This window comes from Neoarius graeffei, chromosome 11 (assembly GCF_027579695.1).
Source record: "Neoarius graeffei isolate fNeoGra1 chromosome 11, fNeoGra1.pri, whole genome shotgun sequence".
Lineage (NCBI taxonomy): Eukaryota > Metazoa > Chordata > Actinopteri > Siluriformes > Ariidae > Neoarius > Neoarius graeffei.
Window position 1 is genome coordinate 68,824,871 of NC_083579.1, and position 21,421 is coordinate 68,846,291.

The 21,421-nt window shown below is 43.4% G+C and overlaps 1 protein-coding gene across 2 annotated transcripts in view; it reads left to right on the forward strand.

Annotated features, from left to right (window-relative positions):
* arel1 (apoptosis resistant E3 ubiquitin protein ligase 1) overlaps positions 1-21,421 on the forward strand; it is a 130,591-nt gene that overhangs the window by 63,891 nt on the left and 45,279 nt on the right. The window contains exons 1-4 of one of the 2 annotated variants that reach the window (XM_060934664.1): positions 6,114-6,215; positions 14,960-15,180; positions 17,665-17,736; positions 17,897-18,123. In XM_060934664.1, the coding sequence (XP_060790647.1) occupies positions 17,721-17,736; positions 17,897-18,123 (243 nt within the window). In that variant the 5' untranslated portion in view covers positions 6,114-6,215; positions 14,960-15,180; positions 17,665-17,720. Of the gene's footprint in view, positions 1-6,113; positions 6,216-14,959; positions 15,181-17,664; positions 17,737-17,896; positions 18,124-21,421 lie in introns of those variants that run through there. The other variant, XM_060934663.1, reaches the window with a different exon arrangement.

Here is a 21,421-nt window from a genome sequence, read left to right on the forward strand (position 1 = left end):
TTCATTCACTAGAAACATTACGAACATGGAGCAGCAGCAAGCCTTTAACACAGCGGTAGATGCTGTATTGAAAGCATTCAACGGGAAGTTCTCATTGAAAACGGAGCAAAGAGCAGCTCTGGAGTAGGGTTGGGCGGTATCCAAATTTTGATACCTTTAAACTGTCTCTGTGTTTTCCCGGGGTATACGGTATTACCGAGAAAAAAAAATTTTGTTTCGGCCTACTGTGTAACGTGCGCCTATGCCTCAAATGTACTATTTAAAAGCAGCATAGCGAATTGTGTGCATTGTGGTATGGATTAAGCAGCAAAGCGAATTTTGTGCATTGATGAATGGATTAAGAGATATTTCAAAGCATCACGCAACTCTTCCTTCATCTTGAAAATAGCATTCAACTGTCGTTTACACATGTCTGCGTTGAAACGCCATTTGCAGCACTATTTCACCTACTCCATCAAAAAAAAGTACACGATGAGCAGGATCATACCCTTTCAAGCATGGGAAATAAAAAAAAGAAAAAGAATCAACCAACACCCAAGTCCGTTTAGACTGCGCGATAAACCCTATTCTTCAGCGCAAATGAGGCGAACCTAATTCAAATGCGTGATAGCTGCACAAGGCAAAATCATATGGGCCCACGTCATGCCATGGCGGGGAAATTAATAATCAAATGGCCTTACCTTGCTTAAAACGTTGTCTTGATCACATAACTCCTTACAATTATTCCACTTAAATCCATACGGTTTAACACACCCAACAAAGATAGCAAGCGCATTGCTAATTCCCACCAGAAACCTAACAGTTTACGCTACGATGTTTTCTTCCGTTTCTTCAGTAGATGACATTTCAAACGTTTATTACCCACATCCCAAATGTCATACGTTATATTATTTTACCTTGTTGTTACTCATGTAACCTACTCAAAACACAACTCATTGGAGAGATCTCGTGGAAGTGGAGTACCCCAGGCTATGGTGTGCCTTAGGGGACATTAGATTTTTCGTTTGGTTTGAAACCAAAATACTGCCACACTGCCGATGTTGTATTTTTTTTTTTGCCACTAACTCGTTATCTTGACTTGCCATCTTTCAACCGCGGTCTCAGTCTCTCTTTTTTTTTTAGATAGGACAGTATAGAGAGACAGGAAATGAGCGGGGGAGAGAGAGACGGGATCGGGAAATAACCTCGGGTCGGAATCGAACCCGGGTCCCCGGATTTATGGTACGGTGCCTTAGCCATCTGAGCCATGACACCCCCGCTCTCAGTCTCTTGCGAAGCTTTCTGTCAGACTCCAAATGTCACGCAGGGTTGCCATGGTAACGACATAAACAACCCTGCACGCGATGAGAACTTCTTTAGGAAATTGATAGAATTAGTGAAAATACGATCACACAGTTATTCGGGATGATCTTCAATTTATTATTTTATATTATGACCTCATGTACTCCATATTTATTTAGATATTATATATTTTTTTAAAATGACGGTAACGAGACCGATACCGTTGGTACTTTTGGATACCTCGGGATACCTTCTTACTGTAATACCGCCCAACCCTACCCTGGAGGTATTTATCTTCTTCCTGTTACTCAAGCAATTTCCGTCGCGTCACATACGTCAGAGGAAAGAGTGATGTGATTGGTTTAAGCTTCATCACAGCCTTTTCTGGCTTCGACCAGTAGCAAACTGAGACATTTCAGGGAGGCGGGTCAACCACGCCTTTGGGAAATGGTTGGGCTTAATATCTTTGCCAGACCAAATGCTCGTAGAGCTTTGAAGTCGCGTTAGCCAGACTAATAAAACTGACCTTCCTTTGAGCAGATTGAGTTTCTGGAGCATCACATTTGTGGGGTCGATTAAATGCTCAAAATGGCCAGAAAAATGTCTTGACTATATTTTCTGTTCATTTTACAACTTATGGTGGGAAATAAAAGTGTGACTTTTCATGGAAAACACACAAAATTGTCTGGGTGACCCCAAACTTTTGAACGGTAGTGTATTCATGGGGTCTTTCCATTGCATCCAGTTGAAAAACCCTCTGTAGAAATAGATATAGTTTTGTAAGTGATACAGAAAAAGTGATTTAGGCCACTACAGTAAATCACTACTTAGAGTAATCAATATTGAATGTGTCTGGATATATACCAACCTGTACATACTGCAATCTTTGACTCTGAGTTGCGATCAAAGGGCACTCTGTACAGCTGTTTCATGCGCAGTCTGTTGCGCTTGAGGACACGATCAACAGTAGAGAGGTGGACACTGTTGATACCCTCAAAATTTACATGGTCCTCAATGATCTTCTGCTCAGTTTAACGGCGTTGTTCTTACAGACCATATCAACAATTAGGGTCTCTTGTGGCCCTTTTCCACTACCCTTTTTCAGCTCACTTCAGCCCGACACGGCTCGCGTTTCAACTCCCAAAAAACAGCACGACTCGGCTCGCTTCAGCCCTGCTTAGCCCCTAAAACTCGCACCGTTTTGGAGTGGGGCTGAAGCGAGCCAAAGCGAGCCGAGTGAGGCTGGGGGCGTGAGCAGACACTCCCCTGTGCACTGATTGGTGAGGAGGAGTGTCCTCACATGCCCACACACGCCCCGCGAGCACGCTGGGATCTGTAAACACCGCAAACCCGGAAGAAGAAGAATTATGAATTACAAGAATTTCTGAAGCCTTATGCGCCTCGCCTCATCTATACGCTCTTGCCAGTATCTGTTAGCGTTGTCGGTGACAACAAGCCACAGCACCAAGACCAGCAACACTAACGACTCCATGTCCTCCATGTTTATTGTTTAGTATTCGGGTCGTGAGACTACCGCTTAAAAGCTCACTGATGTCACTGTTTGCGCTGCTTAACGACATCACGTGACGTCCACCCACTTTCGCTAACTCCACCCAATGTGTCCACCCACTTCCAGCCAGCACGGTTCAGTGCGGTTGTAGTCGAAATGCAACTCCAACAGCCCCGCTCAGCCCGACTCAGCCCAACTCAGCACGGCACGGCTCAGCCCGACTCAGCCGCGTTTGTAGTGGAAAAGCGGCATTGGTGTGGGGAGAACATACCTGTCCTCCCACCCCCATGTGGCAGTCTTTCAATTCTACAAAAAGAGAACATGCAGTTACAAAAGATATACATGGAATACTAGGCCTACAAACAGTTAGACCAACCCTCCATTACAATACTACAGTACAATGGTACAGTGATGTACTGAAACATAAAGTATACTGTGGTACAGTATATAGTATGTCATACAGTAATTGCTGTCAACATTTACATACTGTACTATAATGTCAAAAAGGGTAATTACCCGTTCTCTTCTCTAAATCTTCGGATTCTGGTGGACACGGTGAATCTACTGATGTTTGGTTGTACCCTTTCTCCAGCCTCCCTCATGCTCATACCATGGACAAGAACATGGTCAATCACAGTAGCTCTGATTTCATCAGATATTACTGTTCTTTGTCTTCGCTGACCACCTCAACCTTCTCTCACACAACCCCTTCCTCTCAGATTTCTATCCATTGTAGGGCCTCACAAACCAGTGCTCTCTGAACTGGCTTATACAGTGGTGCTTGAAAGTCTGTGAACCCTTTAGAGTTTTCTATATTTCTGCATAAATATGACTGAAAACATCATCAGATTTTCACCCAAGTCCTAAAAGTAGATAAAGAGAACCCAGTTAAACAAATGAGACAAAAATATTAGACTTGGTCATTTATTTATTGAGGAAAATGATCCAATATTACATATCTGTGAGTGGCAAAAGTATGTGAACCTTTGCTTTCAGTATCTGGTGTGACCCCCTTGTGCAGCAATAACTGCAACTAAACGTTTGCGGTAACTGTTGATCAGTCCTGCACACCGGCTTGGAGGAATTTTAGCCCATTCCTCCATACAGAACAGCTTCAACTCTGGGATGTTGGTGGGTTTCCTCACATGAACTGCTCGCTTCAGGTCCTTCCATAACGTTTTGATTGGATCAAGGTCAGGACTTTGACTGACTTGGCCATTCCGAAACATTAACTTTATTCTTCTTTAACCATTCTTTGGTAGAACGACTTGTGTGCTTCGGGTCGTTGTCTTGCTGCATGACCCACCTTCTCTTCAGATTCAGTTCATGGACAGATGTCCTGACATTTTCCTTTAGAATTCGCTGGTATAATTCAGAATTCATTGTTCCATCAATTATGGCAAGCCATCTTGGCCCAGATGCAGCAAAACAGGCCCAAACCATGATACTACCACCACCATGTTTCACAGATGGGATAAGGCTCTTATGCTGGAATGCAGTGTTTTCCTTTCTCCAAACATAACACTTCTCATTTAAACCAAAAAGTTCTATTTTGGTCTCATCCGTCCACAAAACATTTTTCCAATAGCCTTCTGGCTTGTCCACATGATCTTTAGCAAACTGCAGACAAGCAGCAATGTTCTTTTTGGAGAGCAGTGGCTTTCTCCTTGCAACCCTGCCATGCACACCATTGTTGTTCAGTGTTCTCCTGATGGTGGACTCATGAACATTAACATTAGCCAATGTGAGAGAGGCCTTCAGTTGCTTAGAAGTTACCCTGGGGTCCTTTGTGACCTCGCTGACTATTACACGCCTTGCTCTTGGAGTGATCTTTGTTGGTCGACCACTCCTGGGGAGGGTAACAATGGTTTTGAATTTCCTCCATTTGTACACAATCTGTCTGACTGTGGATTGGTGGAGTCCAAACTCTTCAGAGATGGCTTTGTAACCTTTTCCAGCCTGATGAGCATCAACAACACTTTTTCTGAGGTCCTCAGAAATCTCCTTTGTTCATGCCATGATACACTTCCACAAACATGTTGTGAAGATCAGACTTTGACAGATCCCTGTTCTTTAAATAAAACGGTGCCCACTCACACCTGATTGTCATCCCATTGATTGAAAACACCTGACTCTAATTTCACCTTCAAATTAACTGCTAATCCTAGGGGTTCACATACTTTTGCCACTCACAGATATGTAATACTGGATCATTTTCCTCAATAAATAAATGACCAAGTGTAATATTTTTTTGTCTCATTTGTTTAACTGGGTTCTCTTTATCTACTTTTAGGACTTGTGTGAAAATCTGATGATGTTTTAGGTCATATTTATGCAGAGATGTAGAAAATTCTAAAGGGTTCACAAACTTTCAAGCACCACTGTACGTTCCCTCACATCATTAGCCAAATGTGTGATCAATTTTGAGTTGTTGTGTTCAAGTGGTGACACCTGTGCTTTGTGTTTGACTTTTGTCACCTGCGCTCACCATTATGCAGCACGGGTGCATCACAGTGAAAATGTGTTGGCAAGTTGTGTCTAAACAAGTGAAAAGTGCTTATGGTTTTGCCAAAAGAGTGATCGATTCAATCAGTGGGTTCGGGCAACTGAGTATTTGGTTCAGACAATAGGGTTTAGTGTTTTAGCAATTGAGAAAAACTGTATTATTATTATTATTATTGCATTTTTCACAAATTGCCCCTGTCATTTCGCCGGTTTGTTTACATTCTAAGTGGAAATGATTTTGTCGGACGTTTTGTTTTGTATAAAGTTATTATTTATTTATCGAATTTGCTAAAAATAAAAATACTCTGTGGATAGAATAAAACAGTTATTCCACTCAATCTCATCATACATGGTTTCTAGCCAACTCCACGCCTCGTCAGCTATCAGCTCGCGTACGACTCGATTTCGTGGAGTAGCTGTTAAATAGCTGCGATGAGAGAAGTGACCTGTATGTGGGCAGTTCATGACATTTTAATGCAACTAGAAACAAATAAAAAGTGCAACATGATTGTGCATAAAGAATGTGGTCAGCATCAGGTCAGGCTACATCCCAACGCTCTGTGGTTGATCATTTTCCCACGACAGCACACCCCGTCGTGTTTTCTTCCTTACGTGTCGATTGACGTAGAGGACGTTGCAGTGTTCTCTGCATGTACTGAGCTTGGAGCAGCAGTGTGTACTGTACGCTGCCTGTCACCGCCTGCTCCAGTCTTTCCTGTTTGCTCAGTGCATAGTTCAGTCCGAAATATGTTACCTATGATATGACTTGTGCCACTCAACTACCGTGACCACATAATACTGTTCCGTATGACTGGGAGTCGTTTCAATATTTACGGCTTATTTTTCCGTCGGTCGTGCTGCTAAATCAAGACGAGGAAGTGACCAGAGATGAGCTCCACCGACGTTTGGAAGCGACACAGTGAGTGAACTTTGCAGCAGTTACTGGTGTTGCTTAGTGTTTTATCGACTGTGATATGGAGGGTTTGGAGTAATATGATGTTTGTAGTGTATACTGAAAGTAAAAAAAAAAATCAGATTGTAAAAGTGCCAGGAGTGTTAGCCAATCAGTGAATACCTACATTAAAGGAGAACTGAAGGCAATTTTTTTTTTTAAATAATCAAAATTCTATTTCTCTCATTTTATTAAATATACGAATAAATTTTTGATCGCTATTTTGTCGCTGCTATAGCAAGTTATGAGTGTTTGAAATATGCTCTGTAATATATCAGTCTATATGTCAAAGCAACGGCTGTAAACGAGATTCGTTGAGACCTGTGCGAGACATCGTAGGACGGAAGTAAAACGTACAGCGGAAATCAAAGCGACCAACATCTGCCAACGTTGTCAAAAGACACGCGCGCCCTCTTTCGAATGCTGATGTAATCAAGCCCGAAGTTTTGTTTCTTTTGATCAGGGCTTTGAACCAGAATTTTTTTCCTATTGGTTCGTTCCGAACAGAAACGGAATTTTAACGTTTCCGGTTTTGGGTTCCACCATTAAATAGGCGTTCCCGAACCGGTTAGAACAAAAAAATTTCGTTCCCGGAACGGTTAATTACGTTCCCTGTCAGCTGTTTAACAAATGGCTATAAAATTATGTCTCTGTCTCATCCAGCTTAAGCCAAATGTAGGCTAATTCTATTACAACCTTCATTAAATAAGACAAGAAATAATTCAAAACAATTATTATTTCAAATGTTGGCGATTTGGATTCTCAGTATGTCTTCCCATCTACACAAACAGAAAAAGTGCCAAAAATGAAAGAGAATTCGTTTAGTGTGTTACCAAAGGCTAGTCAGGCCCTATAGAGGGCTACCGCATGACGTCACCACGCCGCGAGATTTTGTTAGGCGCCATATTGGAAGACCAAGTACACATCTATGCAAGTACATACATTCATAAAACAAACTACACCTGAAATGTAGCCAGGGCCGGTTCTGCCCTAATAACCTATAAACATTTTATATCAACTATTTTAACTAAATGGGCTATAATAAATAAGCCTGCAGGCAGCCACGGCGGGCTGCCTCAGAAAAGTAACCATTTGTCCTACCTTAAAACTCGTTTTGCATTTTCTGCCTCCTTTTTTGCATTTTCAATCCTCCGTTTATTTTCTTTCCTTTTCTGAAAACCCGATTTGTGTCCAGACATTTTGTTCTGCTACCAACGATCTAACTCGTCAGGTCTCGTCTCTCGAGCCCGCGATGATTCCTGTGGGAAGGGCAACAACTGATACATTTTTACAAACAGCCAATAGGGAGGTTGCAACGTTCAGGCTCTTCTTTGCTCAGACACTCAGTAATGGAGACGTGATAGTAGTCCACCTTCCCGCGCTCTCCATTCAGTCAGCGAACGTCACACAGGAAGTGAACCCCAGCGGGTCATAGAAACTTGCGCAGGAGAAGAATGGCTTTTTTATTTGTAGGCTACGGAAACTTTGAGGAACGAAATAAAAACCGGTATTAACCGGTTACCATTATTTTTAATAAGCGTTTCTGTTCCGGAACATAAAAAATAATAAAGTTTCTGGTTTCGTTTCTGTTCCATGTGAAATAGAAAAAGTTCCCGGTTTTCGTTTTCGTTCCTTGAACCGGTTCAAAGCCCTGCTTTTGATAGCAAAAAAGTAGGCAGTAATCGTTATTTAAGCTTGTTTTTGTGCAATATTTTTTTGGTTTTTTAAAACAGTTTTCAAAATGGCAGCGCTGACACTTGCCGTTTCGAAGTCTCGCACAAGTCTCGTGAAGATCGCGCGGATAAGCGACGGCTGCCGTGGACCAAACGAACTAAATTCAACACGGCTACAAACCGAATAGGCCGATTAGTATAATATTTAATTGCCAATACGAGTCACGATATAAGGTGACTAAAACCGAAAACGTAATTGAATAACACGTTAATAAAGAAATAAAGCGAGTTTAAAAATGACTTCAGGTAAAAGTGCCTTTACTCTTCCAGTTCATCATGGTTTGGTCCTCCACTGATGCTCTGTTGTGCCCTGGGATCAGTATCTGGCTGTTAGTGTTCAATTTGGTAGTCAAATTTCGGAAGCACAAACTCTGTCATAACTAAAGCCTCGGTCACAACCGGCCGTACGTGCTCCTGCGGCCGGTCTACGTGAAAGAAACGCACGGAGGGCGCGCGTGTGACGTGCTGATTTTCGAACCGTAGACCGGCCGCAGAGGTTCTTTGTCATGTCAAACAAACTCTACGGGCGCTTAGGTTTTTTTCAGGTTGCAAGACAAACTTACGGCCAACGTGCGTCTTTCTCCACGAACAAAAAAAACGCAGCGATTTGGGAAACGCCAAAAATCGCACGGCCAAAAAATCGTACGTCCGGTTGTGACCTAGGCTTTAAACAGAAAGGTGTTTGTGCTTTACTAGCGTACAGAGCTGTGGGCATTATATGATGACCTGTTGTATCGTATGACGGACTGCACCGGAAACCCTTTGGCTGTGGAATCGGCTATTGTTGTAAACGCGTTACGTTTCTGCCTCTGCTGCCACGCCGAGCGTGTTCTTAACTTTATCGTGCACGACGGCTATCGCGTCCGCAGAAGAAAATGGCATTGACGTCACTTGTGTGTATTTAATGGTTGATTTTAATATCGTTTGAATCGATGGATCAGCTTTCGCTTTGTGGAAACAAAGCCATTCAGAAGCATCTTACTCACACGTGTACAATATACACTAAGAGACCGCAGTTCACCACCATATCCATAACATTTACACAGGCTTGTAGTACTCGAGTCCGACTCGTGCCCTAATATTTATTATTTTTTTTTAAGGACTCGTGACTTGACTCGGACTCGTACGTTAACTGCATTCGGACTCATAAATTGGAGACGAGGACTTGTGGTTTTTTTTTTTTTTTGGAACATGCCATAATAATTTGGCACAATATATTTATTTCTGGGGCGGCACGGTGGTGTAGTGGATAGCACTGTCGCCTCACAGCAAGAAGGTCCGGGTTCGAGCCTATTTTGAGACCACCCCATAAAACATTTTTAAGCAAAGTGCCAAATTCTGAATTGTATGGTCCAACTCAAACACCACAATAAAAAAAGAAAAGAAAACCAAAATCAAACAAAGTATGAAAACAAAGTAACAGTGAAAATGTTTTGATGGCCTATCAGTGACCTCCCAAAGCTCTAGTCCAGGCTACAGCTAACAACCCAGGAGCTCGTCTATACATGAATTAGGATTTTTTTCATAAGAGACCGATTGCAACTAAAACCATGCACTTGTATTATTTCTGACTGTCGTTCTGATAAAACAAATTTGTAACCGTGAGGTGATTCATTTCATTTAGGCTACTTCACTTGAAACGTTAGCGATCGGTATGGATGCTAGGCGGCCAAAAGAATTGATAATTTTACTCCAACAGTGGAAGGTTTTAACCAAACAATAAATATAACGTTTGGGATACACGGGTAAATGCACATATCTACTTACCACCACATGCTTCCGCAGATTTGATGTGGAAGTTTTGTAGACTGATAGCTCTGTACGGCGGGGCAGGCACATTTTGCATTGCATTATTATGTTCTTGCCTCGTTTGCGTTTGAATGCAAAGTACTGGCTGAGATACGGCCAAGGATTTCCCTCGCTGTCCGGCGCATCTGTTCCACGGGAATTCTCTTCTTGGCAATCCTCAACCTCCTCCACGACCTCCTCTATCTCTTGCTCGGCTGCCTCGGCACCAGCCATCATCCAACCATACATGTAGGCTAATAAGGATATTCCGCACGCACGCCTGCGCCAGTTTCCTTTCAGTTCAGGCCAATTGTTTTTTTGTTTTTTTTTTCCCCCACATTTGATTTTTTTTACTCCGTAACGGGCGGTTTTCGAATGTAGCGAAGTAAAATACTTGGTTCAAAATGTACTTGAGTAAAAGTAAAATTACCCATTTCAAAAACTACTTAAATTACAAATGACACAAAAAATCTGCTTAATTACAGTAACGTGAGTAAATGTAATTCGTTACTTTCCACCTCTGCCCAAAGTACAAACGATTCATAAGTGATGTAAAGCATTACCAAGACGTTGCCAGTCTTTGCAAAGAACAAAACAAATATTTAATCCTCCAGCACTTAACCGGCAGATCCGACAGCCTCCTTGTATGAAAAGATCGGAAAATTCAGGCTTATTAAAAGGAACAGTAAGTGGGAACACTTTCTAATGTATAGAGTGCTGTAGCGAAAACCAGCTCTGCTCTCGGGTGTATTTTAATTTAATTTAGTTTAATTAATGATCAACAGCCAGCGTTTTAACAAATCGTATGGGGCCAAGTAAAATTAAGGATTAATTTCACGAGTGATTTCGCGACTGGGGCAGCACGGTGGTGTAGTGGTTAGCGCTGTCGCCTCACAGCAAGAAGGTCCGGGTTCGAGCCCCATGGCCGGCGAGGGCCTTTCTGTGCGGAGTTTGCATGTTCTCCCCGTGTCCGTGTGGGTTTCCTCCGGGTGCTCTGGTTTCCCCCACAGTCCAAAGACATGCAGGTTAGGTTAACTGGTGACTCTAAGGTGGGGTTTACATTAGACCGTATCAGCGGATCATCAGATTAACGTTTTTAAAACGATTAGTGTGCACACAGCAACGCCAATACACGATTCGCGTGCACACAGCAACACCAATACACGGATACGCTCGGCTCCGCAGGCATCCTGCGCTCCAAATCACTCCGCCCTGAACAGCGAGTGCCCTCTGGAGGGTGCGCACTCCGGCCCTGCGCAGCTCACAGAGCGCGCGAGTGAAGCGCACGAGCAGTGATTCGGGACTGAGCCGCTGTGTGTGTGATCCCAGCGCATATCACTTACCACTTGCAAGTGGAAGGATGGCAAGCCTAAAGACAATCATAACTACACAATGGGCAGTATTTGCATCAGTATTTGCAGTATTTTCATACTTTTATACTCTTTAATGAAAGGTGATACAAGGCGGAAGTCCGCGCCATTTTTCAGCAGTCGCGTCACATGACCAACGCCAGCGAATCAGGAAGGTGGATGTCACAGTGACGTTGTCCAATGACGACGCCAGCTAGAGCTCAGCACAGCGTATCCGCGTATTCTCAATGTTTACACAGCACCGGACCAGACACGATCTGGATTGAATACGTGGACGCTGGCGGATTCCCGTTTCCCGGCGTTTCCAGGCGTTTTAATGTAAACGGACAGTGCATCCGCGAAGAAAACGAGACAGATACGGTCTAATGTAAACTTGGCCTAAATTGAGCGTAGGTGTGAATGTGAGTGTGAATGGTTGTCTGTGTCTATGTGTCAGCCCTGTGATGACCTGGCGACTTGTCCAGGGTGTACCCCGCCTTTCGCCCGTAGTCAGCTGGGATAGGCTCCAGCTTGCCTGCGACCCTGTAGAACAGGATAAAGCGGCTAGAGATAATGAGATGAGATGAGATAATGGCTTCTCTCTCTCTCTCTCTCTCTCTCTCACACACTGAAATCATGTAAATATTTGATTTTATTTTTTTCGCGGTTTCCATCAAATCATGCTCTCTGATTGGCTCGCGAGCGATCCGGAATCCTATGATCCGGACCCCGGTTCCGGACCTTTGGCGACTCGCTCATTCACAACAACAACAAACATAGTAGCCATTTTTTGTCAACATTTATTTTCGCATTTCTCAGTATAATCGCATTAATTTTACAGCATGGATAGCGATAACGACAGCGTTCACAGCGAAAGTGAGTTTTACTACCCTGATGAAGAAGAAATTTTCATGAGAAAGCCGAAAACGTGTAACTGTTGCTAACACCGAGCAAAGTCAAACAGGTTTTTGACGAGCTTGTAGCAGGTTTGTTCTAAATATGGTTTCTCTTTCGGGCGCTCTCATTTTCTGTTAGAATTTGCAGGGATGAGAATTTTCCGCCGATTGGCGGATTTCCGACTTTTTCAGACCAAAATGATCGTTTTTGAGATCGATGTAAATCCGTTGAGAAATTTTTTTGGGGGTGGGGGGGTGGGTTATGATTAACGATCTGTGGTCACCTTATAACGCAGACATCCCAAGTCTCCCGGAAGTTCCGGGAGTCTCCTGCATATTGATAGAAGCGAGCAAGAGCGTGCGCGCGCAACATTAAGGTCTGCATCACGCATCTTAGAATGTGCGTGCGCGAGGGAGACTGTGTGCAGTGTTGCCAGATACTGCTGACATTTTCCAGCCCAAAATATGTTCAAAACCCGCCAAAATGCACTTAAAAGCACCCAATCTGGCAACACTGCCTGTGTGCCTGTTCATGTAGCGCATGCCAGACAAAGAGCATCTTGATTGGGTTACTCAGCAAAATAAGCCAATCAGCTTTCAGTGTGGGCGGGCTTTTATCTCTTTTCTCGAGGACCGGAGTTTGAGTCAGTGCAGCCTACAGGATCGGCATGGCGGAGAGAGAGCGCGCGCCCCAAAAAATATATATCAATTACATGTCATATATAAGTGTGTATCTTTTACAAATGGGGTTAGCTTATCTAATGTAGCATGTTGGGGAGAATCATAGTATCATATCTATATTTCTGATAAAATTTTAGGTATGATGGCATGTATAACTCTCCTACTTATTGCTCATTTCATAGGGGGACGGAATTGCTGGCATGTGCCGCGCGGGAGCGTCTGCCCAAACTTTTTAGGCCGAGATGAACTTATAGTTTTTGATTTAAAAAAAAAAAAAAATTCCAGTATGTAATGCCCATTGTACACGCCTGTTCTTTAATTCAAAATCACCATCTCGAGCTTCAGATTGACCGTATGGTATCTGCATTACATTACACAGCATCCTGTCCAGATAAAACCGAGTTAGTACACACAACAGTTGAAAGGGAAGTGATGAGTGATGTTGAATGTTGTCTGCTTAATATGCAAGATCTCCTGCTACCATGATAACAACAGAAGAAAGCTTCAGAGAATTCTATGATAGAACTTTTTTCTGGTTTGCACTTCATTTTAAAGGATTAGAGTATTCAAAGATGAATCACAAAAATGCAGAAATATAATACTGTAGAGCTCGTTTATATTAAAAGGTGCATTGATTTTTTTTTTTTTTTTGAAATCATCAAATGTGAATTGATTTAAAAACAAGTTTCTTGTACCATATTAATCATTTTCACCTGGGAGTCCACCAAGAAGGGGAATTTATTTCCAAATAAATTGCAAATTTTTGCTGAGAAAATTAATGGTTTTGGGGTTAAAAAAAAATAGCCAAAAATAATTAGACCCAACCCATCCCCCCCCCCCGTGCTCCACCCCGGTTTTTTCAGACTTTTAAAATATTTTTCATTCTCATCCCTGAATTTGGTAAAGAAAAAAATAAATATATTATTTACCAGCTTAAGGTCGGTCCGTATCGTGAAATACCGTGACCTCGGCCCAGAGGCCTCGGACAGTGTTTTCAAGACCACATCATGGTAATGTACACACAATGACCATGTTATTAGGAACAACCGTACACCTGCTGTTTGCATTTATCCAGTCATGTAGCAACAGCTCAGTGCAAATTGTCAAGAGTTACAGATGAATGTTTGTTGGTGCCAGATGGACTGGTTTAATTATTTCAAAACTTCTAGCACTCTTTGGGTGGGGATGTAGTTGCTTTTTAAACTATGCGTTCATATGTGCATGATAGTTCCTTCACATATCCTTTCATGCATCAGTTGTGTACGTCCTCAAAAATTAACGTTTAGCGCCTGCAAGATGCAGTACACGCATGGGGAAGTGTCAAAGCAGTATAACCAAACATTAACCTCTTGGAACGTCGCCATGTTTATCATTTATGTCAAGTAAATTCAGAGTTTCTGTACAGTCGGAGTGCTTCGGTGTGCCCTCTAGTGGAATCCTCGGGTAACACGTGTACTACATAGGCATGTATTGGCCCTTTTCCACTACCCTTTTTCAGCTCACTTCAGCTCGCTTCAGCCCGACACGGCTCGCGTTTCGACTACCAAAAAACAGCACGACTCAGCTCGCTTCAGCCCTGCTTAGCCCCTAAAACTCGCACGGTTTTGGAGTGGGGCTGAAGCGAGCCAAACCGTGCCGAGTGAGGCTGGGGGCGTGAGCAGACACTCCCCTGTGCACTGATTGGTGAGGAGGAGTGTCCTCACATGCCCACACACGCCCCGCGAGCACGCTGGGATCTGTAAACACCGTAAACCCGGAAGGAGAAGAATTACGAGAATTATGAAGCCTTATGCGCCTCGCCTCATCTATACGCTCTTGCCAGTATCTGTTGGCGTTGTCGGTGACAACAAGCCACAGCACCAAGACCAGCAACACTAACGACTCCATGTCCTCCATGTTTATTGTTTACTATCCGGGTCGTGAGACTACCGCTTAAAAGCTCACTGATGTCACTGTTTGCGCCGCCTAACGACATCACGTGACGTCCACCCACTTTCGCTAACTCCACCCAATGTGTCCACCCACTTCCAGCCAGCACGGTTCAGCGCGGTTGTAGTCGAAATGCAACTCCAACAGCCCCGCTCAGCCCGACTCAGCACGGCACGGCTCAGCCCGACTCAGCCGCGTTTGTAGTGGAAAAGCGGCATATGTGAGCGATTACATTCATGACGCAGCTGGTTGTCTGCATGGTTAAAAAGCAATTACATCTCCACCCTTTCGGTGTGATACGTGTCATATGAACTAAGCATCTGTTTTCTTCATAGTCTGAAGACCCTGGGATGTACTAATCTGGATGATCTAGCCCAGTTTGACAGCCAGCTTCAGCTCTCTCTGGCAGCCTGGGGCTATTACTACGAGGACTACATCAAGCTGTCCACAGGCGTGAAAGTCCTCCAAGCATCCCGGGGTAGCAGAGACCAGGACTACGAGGTTCAGCTGGTGCACAGCCTTGCTGAGAGGCGCCTGAATGATAAGTGGTCCATCGGTGAGGTTTAGTGATTTCGGGAGGACTTGTGTGGCTCTGTTAGCTTTAGGTAGTTCTGCTGTAATACTACATAGTGAAAGTTATGTTGGCTCACCACACCCTGATACCCTGAATGTGTGCACGTTTGTTCTCTTTAGCTTGGTGCCATCACTTTCGGCTGCTCACACCCTTTCACTTCATTCAAAGGAGTAGCTGTTTGTTTTTATTTAAAGGAGAACTGAAACCATTTTTAAACTCGCTTTATTTCTTAATTAACGTGTTATTCAATTACGTTTTCAGTTTTAGTAACCTTACTGTATATCATGACTCGTATCAGCAACTAATTGCAATTAAATATTATACTTATCGGCCTGTTGGGTTTTTAGCCATGTTGAATTTAGTTCGTTTGGCCCACGGTAGGCGTCGCTTATCCGCACGATCTTCACGAGACTTGTGCGAGACTTCGAAACGTGAAGCGTCAGCCAGGTGTCAGTGCCGCCATTTTGAAAACTTTTTTAAAAAATGAAATATTGCACAAAAACAAGTTTAAATGACGATTACTGCCTGCTTTTTTGCTATCAAAACAAACGACTTCCGGCTTGATTACGTCAGCATTCGAAAGACGGCGCGCGCGTCTTTTGGCAGATGTCGGTCGCTTTGATTTCCGCTGTACGTTTTACTTCCGTCCTACGATGTCTCGCACAGGTCTCAACGAATCTTGTTTACGCCCATTGCTTTGACATATGGACTGATATATTACAGCATATTTCAAACACTCATAACTTGCTATAGCAGCGACAAACTAGCGATCAAAAATGCATTCCGATATTTAATAAAATGAGAAATAGAATTTTGATGAAAAAAATTAAATTTGCCTTCAGTTCTCCTTTAAAGTGCTGATGACACGAACATGACTCTTTGCAATTTCTTAAATAAACTATACAACATGGCAAACATGTTAGATTTCTGTTATAATTACGTGAAAAGAAGCTGTTGTTACGCGAATATCCAACTTTTAATTGCACAGCGCAAGAAAACTGGGTCCGTGGCTCGCGGCCATGTTGTGACGTCAACGGGAGAACACGCTGCGGTTCACTGGCTGTTTTACTCTGGTTCTACTCAATGGAAATGGCGCATGAAAACGCCGGTGAACTCTCTAGTGCTAGCTCTTCCTCTTCTGGGAGTCTAGAATTGTGTTGATCTCTTCCGAATAGAATCTATGATAGCCTACCCTCTTTACCCTTTGCCTCTCGTTGCTAGGCGGCAGTTACATGAAAGCCGCAAGCTTTCACAAGCAAATACATGACTGATATCACGCCAACTTTATGATTACATTTATGATTATCATGTAGAATCTATAGCTCTACGTACCTTTATCTTGTGTCATTTCACAACACATGTTCTGACAGGAGGACTGTCTTTGGATCCGGCATAGCTACTAGTAGACCCCCTCCGGAATACTGGCAGTGTTGCCAGATTGGGAGGTTTCCTGCCCAGTTGGGCGGTTTCAAGTGCATTTTGGTGGGTTTTGAACATATTTTGGGCTGGAAAACTTCAGCAGTATCTGGCAACACATACTGCTGACGTTTTCCAGCCCAAAATATGTTCAAAACCCACCAAAATGCACTTGAAACCGCCCAACTGGGCGGGAAACCTCCCAATCTGGCAACACTGTGTAGGCACTGCTGATGGTAGCAGCACATGTTTGTGCTGAACTGAACACCCAAGAGATTCTTTTAAGCTGGGAAGGGTGTCAAAACAATCCAAATCGAAGTGTTCAGAGCACAGGACGGATGTTGGTGAGGGCTCCCACTTGTCACGAGTGCGCCTGACTTCCTTCACCCACTTCGCATGCAGCTCGGGATCTCTGGGAAACTTGAATAAACTTACCCCATCCTTGTGGGTTTTGGAGCAAAAGCCGGCAACACAATGCGAAGGCATAATAACATATATATGTATGTATATGTGTGTATATATGTATGTATGTATAATAAAGATACTAATAATGATAAACTGAACACCTGTCGCATCAACAACAAACTGGTAAGTTAGGAGGAAGGTTCTTTCGCTGACGTCATATAGCTCCTTCTCCTCCTTCGTCTCCTGGGTGCTGCAGCCCCGTCAAATTTGCCCAAATAGCCGCGTTTTTTATCGTAACTTGTAAAATAGGCGCCTTCGTGAATTAATATATGGATCATCGGGAATTACTTTTTATGTTATAAAACATCGCCAAAGATGTCAAAAACGTGTCATCAGCACTTTAAATCACTGCATGCCGTAATGTCCAGCTGCTTCTCAGTGGATTACAAATGAAATCTGTTTCCTTTTAGAAAGCGATGAGTCAGTAAAAGAAACTCGGTACAGTTAACGATTTTAGGTGTAAATGAGGTCCGTGTCGTGTCGAAACCTATTTTCGGCTTTGGTTCATACTCTTTCCTGCTGGTTGCGTCAGCGTTCTTTGACGGTATTGCAAGATTACATCAGCCGCGTGTTTTCCTCTTTCAGCTGGAGCGCTCATATTCGGCTGTACTGTTGCACTGTGCTTTCTGATCAGGGACCTCATGTTTTACGTGATTGGTGAGTTTCATGCTGAAGGAACATCATATCATTCCCGAATGTGAATAATGAATCATTTTAAGCACTTGAAGTGTTACTCAAAGTAAACAGTATTTTTATTCTTGAATATTATTTGGTTCCTATTTCATCTAAGTTGACTTGTATGTTCGTCTTCCTGTAGGTGGAATAACCATTTCCATCATCGCATTCGTCTTTACCATCAAGTTCCTATGTGAGCTCGCAGCACGTGTGGTCAGCTTCCTGCAGAATGAGGACCCTGGGCGTCGTGGCGACCGCAGCATTTATGACTACGTGCGAGGGAACTACCTGGACCCGCGCTCCTGCAAAGTCTCCTGGGACTGGAAGGAGCCACAGGAAGTGGGCCAGACCATGAGCTTCCGTGTCCAGGTATCACCAGCATATTGTCAGTACGTTAAAAGTGAGCAGCCATTGTAGGTTCATAGTGTATTTTATTAAATGCTAAAGTAAATATATGTATTTTTTTTCATGGCCCGGTTGCCATCAAATCCTGCGCTCTGATTGGCTGGCGAGCGGGTCCGTATCCTACGATACGGACCCTGGTTACGGACCTCAGACGACTCGCTCGTTCACAACAACAAACAACACAGTAGCATTTTTTGTCAACATTTTTAAAAAAGATTTATTTATAAGATTATCAAAAGTCTTATAAATTTTTGCCAGCATTTCTCAGGAGAATAGCATAGCGATAACGACAGTGTTCACATCGAAAGCGAGTTTTACTACCCTGAGGAAGAAGAAATAAAAGAAAACATTTCAGGAGAAAGCTAAAAACCTCTAACTGTTGCTAACGCCGAGCAAAAACATGGCTGAATCCTGAATGACTCAATTTTGTATAAATTGAGGTATTTCACCTGACGTCACAGGGTCACGTGACGCCCCGGTGTCCGCCATTTTGAACGTCAAGCTAGCTAATGTCAACAACAGTAGCTAGTATGTTACTGTAGCAATGTTTACATTCAGTCATTTGGATGACTGTTAAAACCTTTCAGTCTCAAGTTTTTCCTTTACTGGATTTACTAGTTTACTGAGCTAGCGCGCTCGGGTAAGCTGGGAGCTAGCGCGCCGGCCGCCGGCAGGCTAGCGCGCGCTAGCTCCCAGCTTGCCCAAGCGCGCTAGCTCAGTAAACTAGTAAATCCAGTAAAGGAAGAACTTGAGACTGAAAGGTTTTAACAGTCATCCAAATGACTGAACGTAAACATTGCTACAGTAACATACCAGCTACTGTTGTTGACATTAGCTAGTGCTAACAGCTAGCTGCTAGTGCACTGCTACAACTACACCCACCCTAATAATACAGTTCTTGGTCATTGCCTGGTAACAGCAAATTTATAACGGGCCATGTCTCAACAGACTAAGAAGTTATTTCAATGACCTTTAATAACATTTTGTTTATCCTGAGGACCGAAAGTAAATGAAAATGTGAACAAACCTTAGCTGTAATAAGATGGCGACCACCGGCTCCAGGGACGACCCACTGATGTAGGCATGTTACCCAGCCTGACACAAATAGGCATCCAAACTCTTATACGCTTTCAGATCAATACCTGTGTATGGCGATGGGTTTGTAACGACATAGGTATACAGATCATGTGGGCCGAAGTCAGGTAAAGACGAGGGCTTCGTGTACTTCCGTACGTCAGTGAACAATCCTGGTGGAAGCAGGTAAACGTCGTTCTCTAAGCCTGCTAACCTCAATTTTTGCAAATACCTCTCCCTCTGCTCGCCCTGTAAATGCCCTACGTCGCTGGATAGTGAAGGTGTTTTCTGCATCTCGCTCCTTTTTCTTTTATGTTTTTCATTTGTCGCCTTCCTCGCATTCAAACTGATTCGAGCCGTGCCGTCCAAAATGGCAGCATCACATGACTTGGTCACGTGGGTGAAATATCTCAATAGGGGACTACATAGGCGGCAAAATGTAGTTTATTTTATTTTTTTTTCCTGCCATGGAAGTGCACTTGTATACCGAGGAGGAAGCCATTTGCATTACAGCCGTGAATGAGGATTCAAAATGGCGGCTCGGCTCGGTTTTCCCTTTCGGGCGCTCTCGTTTTCTGCTAGAATTTGGTAAAGAAAAAAATAAATATATTATTTACCAGCTTAAGGTCGGTCCGTATGGTGAAATACCGTGACCTCGGCCTTGAATACTGACCTCAGCCCAGAGGGCCTCGCTCAGTACTTTCAAGACCTCGGTCACGGTATTTCACCATACGGACCTCCCAGCTGGTAAATAATGTATATAAAATATAAAATTCTCGACCTTGCACATTTGGTTTAGGATGCATCTCGCTTGCTTGATCTGACCATCCAAAATATTTCCAAAGGCAAATTAAAAAGCAAAGACTCATTTGTTGGTTGCGTAAGTATTCACTCCACCTTCCTAAATATTTGGTATGCAGTTACAGCCGAAAGTCTTCAGAAGTCTATCTCTATCAGCTTTGCACATCTGGATCCTGAACATTTTGGCAAAATGCTCAAGCTCGGACAGGTTGGATGGAGGCTGTTGGGCGAACAGAAATGTTTTAGGTCTCATGCTGTAAACACTTCACCCTCTCGCACCCTTTACCCATTTTTCCCTTGATCGAAGCATAACTGTCCTTTGAATATCGTATTATGAAGTCGACAGGTGTTTCTACTTTTTTGCGACCGAGATGCCAACGTACACGATTTGGGTGTTGCCGCTACGGATTTGAAGCACAATTACGGTGAAGGCCTGAAGATAATGTTTTTCAACCGGTTTTGTCTGTGTATTGATTGAATCAACATGTCTTGGCGTTCGGGCTGTTCCACGTGTCATTGTTTACACTGATTCTGGGATTTTCCGTACCCTTGTGTTCGCTGCGCTGTGATTGGCCGAGAAGTGACCCGATCCGTGCTCTTGGCCAATCGCGGCGCGTGTTAAACGCAGCACTCAGAAACGCACAGTAGTGATGCGTAGTCGTCTTCGTCGGCCGTGTTCCAGAACTGACCCGCTTGATTTCTCTCTCAAACTAGTATCAGGTATGAAGTTGAAGAGTCCTACAACAGAAGTACGCTGGAGAAAGCAAAGTCGGCTACGTACAACAAATTCTCTGAGTAACTTCAGTATGTTCAGTTTAATTAAATGTTGTATGGATGGACGTCTTTCAGTATTGCCTTTTTTAAGTCCAGTATTAGACTGGTGCATGGTTCAGGAAGTGAATACAGTATTAATTTTGTTGTTATTGAAAGGCCTAGACACACATCTTCTGGCTTTTGTTGTTGAAACTTGAGACTGTATTACAGTACAAGCTCCGTTATCTGAACATCCTCTTAGTTAGCCAGACTTTTTCCCCCAGAGAGTTTGGATAATTGAGCTTATACTGTCCAGTAAACCCTGCATTTATTTTCCTCAAAGGCTACGTTCAGACTGCACCCTGAAACGACCCATATCTGATTTTTTTTTTTTTTTGCCCATATGCGACCTGTATCCGATTTGTTATTGACAATCTGAACGACACAGATCCAATTTTTTTTTCACATGCGACCCAGGCCGCTTGGATATGTGGTCCTAATTCCGATGCATATCCGTTATTTTCACATGCGACTGCAGTCTGACCGGACAGGTCGCATTCATGCGACGTACACGTCATCAACAAGAGACAAACGTCACTATTCTGCGTTGGCTAATCCCGCCTCTTTGGTGGAA